Source organism: Leptopilina heterotoma, unplaced genomic scaffold (genome assembly GCF_015476425.1).
Source record: "Leptopilina heterotoma isolate Lh14 unplaced genomic scaffold, ASM1547642v1 Lhet_60, whole genome shotgun sequence".
Lineage (NCBI taxonomy): Eukaryota > Metazoa > Arthropoda > Insecta > Hymenoptera > Figitidae > Leptopilina > Leptopilina heterotoma.
In genome coordinates, this window is record NW_025111138.1 from 8246496 (window position 1) to 8253968 (window position 7473).

Below are 7473 nucleotides of genomic sequence, written 5' to 3' on the forward strand. Positions count from 1 at the left end.
TTCTAATGAATCCATTATTTTGAATAATTAATTAAATAAATATATTTTTTCAAAAATTGACACAATTTCAGAAAAAATTGAATTATTAAAATTTTTCAAAAATCTAAATTCTTTAAAATTTCTATAATTATATAATTTATTCAAAAATGAAGTTTTATAAAATTTCAAATTAAAACCTTCTAATGTTCATCTGTATATGAAAATTGTAAACGCGACTATTTTAAAATGCAATTAATTTTGTAATATTTAAGTAAAATTATTCAATAAATAATTTTTAAGTATAATAAATTTTATGATAGTTCTTCAAGAATTAAGTTATTTAAATATAGAAAATTATTGTCAAAAATAGAATAAATTGAAGGTTTTGTATTAGAATTCATGGTAATTTCATAGTTTATGAGACAAACAAAAAAAAACACAAAAATTAAGAATTTTTTTATGAATTCTAAAAATTAAATTTTTTTCAGTTATTTTTCAATAAAAATCCCTGACTTTTCCCTATGATTTCCCTGACCAATTTAATTTTTCTGAATTTCCTGACATGCGTGGCAATCCTGTTAATAAGATTGCAGTATTTTCAAGGATATCAAAATTGAGACAAAAGAAGTGTCAAAATTGGTGATTCTAAAAAATTTAATTTTTCTCAGTATACTTTTAATAAAAATCCCTGATTTTCCTGACGTGTGGCAATTCTGTTAATATTACAGTATTTTTAAGGATATCAAATTGAGACAAAAAAAAGAGTCAAAATTGTTACATCGCAACCATTTTGACACTTTTTTTGGCTCAATTTATTTATTGTATTTATTTATACTTATTTTATTGTTGCATCGCAACAATTTTGACACTTTCTTTGTTTTAATTTGATATCCTTAGAACTACTGTGGTAGCATAAATAATTAAATTGATATAAATTATAAATAAATAAAATCATGTAAATTAATATAAAAAATACAGTTTAATCAGCAACTGTATGATAAAAGTATAACCGTTAATACAAACTATTCTCTAAAATAAATTAAAAACAAATAAAATCCGAAAGAACGAAACAACTCCATAGACAAAGGACTTTTTGCGATTTCTCAATCTCATTTTAAATTGGATTTTTCATATACGTATGTAATAAATTTTTTTTTCGCCACACATATATATGATTAAATGCTTCCAAATGAAAGTCATTATATCAAAATATATATACATTCAGAAGTCTTGTGCCTTCTTTATTAACCCTTTAACGCCCAGTGGTACATACGCTGTACCACAAATGCATTAAAGTCATCATAACTTTGAAACTAATACATATTACTAAAAATTTTAAATTCTTAGCTCTAGTAAAACTCTTCTAGCAGATAATTTAAAAAAACAAAAGTAAAAAAATAATAATAAATAATAAAAATAATAATAAATAAAAAAAGTGTCAAGATACATTTTCTCCTATGACGGACGAAAAAATTTTAAAAAATTAATCAGATTCTTTTAAAACTTGTTACTCGGGGGTTTTTGGGGTCGCTGATTACGAATATGAAGTTAAAATTGCAAAATTCAAAATGGCGGATCCAATATGGCGGACGAAAAAATAAAAATTAATGGGATTTATATGAAACTTGTCACTTGGGGGTTTTTGGGGTCGCTGATTACGAATATGAAGTCAAAATTGCAAAATTCAAAATGGCGGATCCAATATGGAGGACAAAAAAAATAAAAAATAATGGGAGATATATGAAACTTGTCACTCGGGGGTTTTTGGGGTCGCTGATTACGAATATGAAGTCAAAATTGCAAAATTCAAAATGGCGGATCCAATATGGAGGACAAAAAAATAAAAAATAATGGGAGATATATGAAACTTGTCACTCGGGGGTTTTTGGGGTCGCTGATTACGAATATGAAGTCAAAATTGCAAAATTCAAAATAGCGGATACAATATGAAAAACAAAAAAAATAACAAATTAATGGGATTTACATTAAATTTGATGCTTTGGGTTTTTGGGGTTTCTGAGGTTAAAATGTTAAGAATCATAATGGTGGATTTAATAGGGCGAATTATGTTTAATAAAAGTAAGAAATTTAATCCATTTGTGAAAGGAAACCTGGAACGCTTGACTCAAACGAAAAAGAACAAATGATAATCAGCTGGCCAATCAATAAAAACAATTGACAACCCTGGAGCGCATGACTTGAATGAAAAAGAATAAATGATAGTCAGCTGGTAACAATATTCAAGTAAATCCTATTTAATTTTTAATTCTTGTCCGCCATTTTAGATCCGCCATTTTGAATTTTGCAATTTTGACTTCATATTCGCAATCAGCGACCCAAAAAACCCCCGAGTGACAAGTTTCATATAAATCCCATTATTTTTTATTTTTTTGTCCGCCATATTGGATCCGCCATTTTAAATTTTGCAATTTCGACTTCATATTCGTAATCAGCGACCCCAAAAACCCCCGAGTGACAAGTTTTATATAAATCCCATTATTTTTTATTTTTTCGTCCGCCATATTGGATCCGCCATTTTGAATTTTGCAATTTTGACTTCAGATTCGTAATCAGCGACCTCAAAAACCATTATATACCAAGTGTGGTTGAAATCGAATCGGTGGAAATAATTCGGGCTTTAAAGGGTTAAAAAGTGTATATATATATGAAAATGTTATTGGGAACAAAATGCCGTTCACTTTTTTTCCATTAAAGGCGGGTTTTATACTTGGGACCACGCCGCCACTCGCAAGCGCTAACCCTCGCGAGGGTAGCATCATCAGTGTGCACCACGATACCATACAAAAGTATATCCTTCGAAATTACCACCCGTCGAATTAGCGTTTAGAAAATTGCCCTACTCACTCTCTTCAATCTCATGGGGACTGGACTCTCTTCCCCCATTCCCCAACCGCCTTTTAATCCGCTCTAAGGGTGAACTCAACTTTTAAGGGGGCACCCTTCAAAGGGCGGGGCCCCAACAAAGGACCCCTTCTGTAAACCAACCCCTGGGTGGAGTTTCTCTCTCTTATATATTTTCGAACTGGTCCCCTTCTCAATTCAGAAAACGTTGCACCGCTCAACTGTTAGCATCAGTCCTAGAAAAATAGTTCAGTCGAAAAAAAAGTTGTAGGAAGAGTAGCCGAAAACGTAGTCAAAAAAAAAAAATAGGACGAAAAGGGAAAAATTGTTTCGGTTTTTTTAATGGACGTTAAAAATTGGATTAACAAACAGTGAAAAAGTGTATAGTTGTGATTATTTTTTTTTCTCGTGAACTTGTGCAGGTGAAGAGAAAAAAAAAAGACAAAATGTCACGAAGCTTCCTGGTGGATTCGTTGATTGGGAATAATTCGCCGCCAAATTATCCCCTGCCTTATTATACGGGCAATCAACTGCCCAACTATATGTTCAATTTATTTAATCTCGGTCTTGGATATCATCCGGTTAGACCTGTGCCGAGACCGCCAACTTTGCCGGTTGTTCCCGTGCCAATCTGCAATCCTCAAACTATTGTTGGACTTCCGATGACCGGACAGAGTCCGCCTTCGCCTATTAATTCCTCCAGATTATCAGGTAATTAGCAATTTTCCCCTTTTTCAATTTTTCCTTTTTTTCAATTCTTTCCTTTTCTTTTCAATTTTTTTCTTCTTTTCAATTTTTTCAATTTTTTCCTTCTTTTTAATTTATTCCTTCTTTTCAATTTATTTTCCCTTTTTCTCAATTTTAGATATTATTATAGTATTTATTTTCATTTTTCCCTTGCAATAATTTTCCTCCGACCGAAAATTATTTTTTACTTGTTAATATATTTTTCCCCTTCTATATTAATCTTTAAATAAAATTTTATTTGTTTATTTATTTTTATATAAATTTAAACAGATTTTAATAAAATCTTTAACTTTAAACGAACTTCAGATACAAAGTATTTAATAATTTTTCTCCGATAGTAAATAATAATAAATGATAATAATAAATAACAATAAGTAATAATAAAAATTCTATAGTGTTTTTTGGAAAAAACAATTTCTTCTTGTAAATAAAAAAATTAAATAAATAGCAAAAAAAGAAACTAAAAAAATAGGAAAAACTTGCTTTTATCGTTTACTATTTTTTCACTATTTTACTATTTACATTTTAAGAAATTGTAAAAATGGGTAAATAGTAAAAAAATAAAAAAATAAAACCTTTAATAATAAAAAAATAGGAGCGAAATCAATTGTCCATACAATCCAACTGCATACAAGCGCGAGTTTTCAAATTAAAATTCGTAAATTTAATTTTCAATTTTTACAAATTTAAACTGTATACGATTAAAAGTTAGCAATTTTCATAAAAAAATAAAATTAATAAAATTAATTTAAATTGCATACAATAAACTGCATACGAGAACATATTGCATAAAAACAAATTTTAATAATAAAATTAGCAAATTTAATTTAAAAAAATTTACAAACTTAAACTCTATGCGATTAAAAATTACGAATTTACATAAAAATATAAAATTAATTTAAACTGCATACAATAAACTGCACAAGAGAAAATTGCATAAAAACAAAAGTTTAATAATAAAATTAGTAAATTTAATTTAAAAACTTTACAAATTTAAACTGTATTCGATTAAAAATTACGAATTTTTATAAAAATGTAAAATTAATTTAAACTGCACAAGAGAAAATTGCATAAACAAAAAATTTTAATAATAAATTTAGTAAATTTCATTTAAAAAATTTAAAAATTTAAACTTTGCGATTAAAAATTACGAATTTCCATCAAATTATAAAATTAATTTGGGTATCCATTAATTTAAACTGCATACAATAAACTATTGCACAGGAGAAAATTGCATAAAAACAAAGTTTAATAATAAAATTAGTAAATTTAATTTAAAAACTTTACAAATTTAAACTGCATTAGAATTAAAAATTAGAAACCTTGAAAAAAAATTAAATCAATTTGAACGAGTAATCTGCATAAAAAGCAAATTTAGAAAATTAAAATTGTTGAATTTAATTTAGAAACTGTATAAATTTAAATTGGATAAGAATAAAAATTACAAATTTTGATAAAAAAAAAAATATTAAATTAATTTGAACTGCATAAGGAAACTGCATGCAAGTAAATAAATAAATTTACTTAAGCTGCAAGCTTATTTTAATTAAAAAAAGCTTTCATGCAGTTTTTCCGTATGCAGTTCAAATTAATTTACGGTTTTATTTATTAAAATTTGTAATTTTTAATCGTATGCAGTTCAAATTAATTTAATGTTTTTTTTTTTAAAATTTGTAATTTTTAATCGTATGCAGTTTGAATTAATGTAATATTTTTATTAAAATTTGTAATTTTTAATCGTATGCAGTTCAAATTAATTTAATGTTTTTTTTTATTAAAATTTGTAATTTTTAATCGTATGCAGTTCAAATTAATTTATTTTTTTAAACTAAAATTTGTAATTTTTAATCTTTTGCAAATTAAAATTTCTACAATTTTTAAATTAAATTTAATAATTTTAAATTTCCTAAATTTTGCTTCTTATGCAGTTTTCCCGTATATGCAGTTCAATAAATTAATTTTTTCTCAAAGTTTGTAATTTTTAATCTTATATGCAGTTAAAATTTATAAAGTTTTTAAGTATAAAATTTAGTAATTTTATTTTTCAAATTTTCTCGCATGCAATTGAAATTAATTTAATTCTTTTCTCAAATTTTTGTAATTTTTAATCGTATATGCAGTTTATAATATTTCTATTTTCTTACTAAAATTTACAAATTTTAATCGTATGCAGTTTGAAGGTTAGCAGTTTAAATTTTCGCAGTTTTTAAATTAAATTCAAAAATTTTCATTTTTAAATTTGCTTGTATGCAGTTTTCTTGTATAGTTATGCAATTGATGCCGTACCAGAAAAAATAGCATAAAAAACTGTAAAATAGTAGCAAAATAAATATAGTTAAATAATAATAAAGTATCAAAATAAATAGTCAAATAGTATAAAAATAAATAGTACAACTGTATAGCAAAATAAATAGTAAAATAGTGTCAAAATAAATAGTAAAATAGTAGCAAAAAAGGAACAGTAAAACAATAGTAAAATAAATAGTAAAATAGTATCAAAATAAATAGTAAAATAGTGAAAAAAAAAAAATAATAAACTTTCCCACAGTCTGTCTAACAATTATTCTCCTATGCTTACAGATTTCTCAGCCTCGAATACATCGCCATCACGTCAAAGCAATTCGCCAACTCCACCGCCAAAATCTCCAAATTCCATTAACAATAGTTCGAAACGAATTAGAACCGCATTCACCAGCACTCAACTACTTGAACTCGAAAGAGAATTTTCCTCCAACATGTATCTGTCACGTCTGAGACGCATTGAAATTGCCACAAATTTACGTCTCTCCGAGAAGCAAGTGAAAATATGGTTTCAAAATCGTCGCGTCAAATACAAGAAAGAAGATCTACCATCCGGTCAATCTCAAAAATGCTGCTGCCTAAGAACATGCGGCAAGAAGAAGGACGGTTGCATGGAGGAAAATCAAAAATGTGAAAGCGCTGATTTAGAGCTGCAAAAACGTGACGACGATGATTATGAGGAGGCGGATGTCGCCGAAGACGAAGACGACGATGGTATTAGCGTTGAATCGGATAAATTGAGTGTCAATAAGAAGGAGGGAATAAGAAGAAATTCGATCGAAGATTCAAAGAGCATCATTCCAAATAGTAATGCCGCCGCCGCTGCTGCTGCTGTTATTGAGGGTACGGAATTTTCTTCAATGGGTCGTATTTCCTTTGCCGAGGAGTTTCCACTCACTAATTCACCGACATCGCCAATTGTACAACTTGATGCAAAGTCCAATTGGCATCCTTTTCGGTATCCGCTCGTTTCAAACTCCTTGAATCAAGTTGATGATCATTCTAGTGGTCGGGGATGTAAGAGAACTTTGGATTGCTATCAGGAATTAACGCCCGCTGAGAAGAGGAAAAGAATTGATTCACCTGCTTCCTATTCAACTGTTCTCATGCAAACTACTATTGCACCACCGCCAATTTTCACGGCAATGGCGTGCACTAAACATACGGTTGAAAATATTGTCAATTCTTAGAATTGTTGTTTGGCATTTTCAATTTTTAGAAGGGGAGAAAAAGTTTAAATTACAAAAGAAGGAATAAATTTCAATTGCAGAAGAAGAAGAAGAAGAAAATTTCAATTATAAAATAAAAGAATTTCAATTCTATCAGGAAAAATTTTCTCTTGTAAAAAAGATTTCAATTATAAAAGGAAAAAATTTCAATTATTAAAAGAATTCAATTGCAGAAGAAAAAAAATTCAATTTTAGTAGAAAAAAGTTTCAATTATAATAAAAAAATTCAATTATAAAAGGAAAAATTGTAATTATAAAAACAATTTAATTATAAAAAAAATTCAATTATAAAAGAGAAAAATTTCAATTCTAATAGAAAAAATTTAATTACAGAAGGAAAAAATTTCAATTATTA

General features: G+C 27.4%; 1 protein-coding gene across 1 annotated transcript; it reads left to right on the forward strand.

Annotated features, from left to right (window-relative positions):
* Window positions 1-3058: 3058 nt before the first annotated feature.
* Window positions 3059-7162, forward strand: LOC122509349 (GS homeobox 1-like). The gene is made up of 2 exons (XM_043623338.1): window positions 3059-3552; window positions 6169-7162. Exons 1-2 carry the CDS (start codon window positions 3288-3290, stop codon window positions 7077-7079), a joined length of 1176 nt encoding a protein of 391 aa, XP_043479273.1. The 5' UTR covers window positions 3059-3287; the 3' UTR covers window positions 7080-7162.
* The last annotated feature ends 311 nt before the right edge of the window (window positions 7163-7473 follow it).

What these genes read in the sequence shown, in the direction of transcription:
- LOC122509349 (XM_043623338.1), top strand. Translation starts at nt 3,288, where the DNA reads ATGTCACGAAGCTTCCTGGTGGATTCGTTGATTGGGAATAATTCGCCG. An exon ending in TAATTCCTCCAGATTATCAG is followed by an intron (nt 3,553 to 6,168) that starts GTAATTAGCAAT and finishes CTATGCTTACAG; the next exon opens with ATTTCTCAGCCTCGAATACA.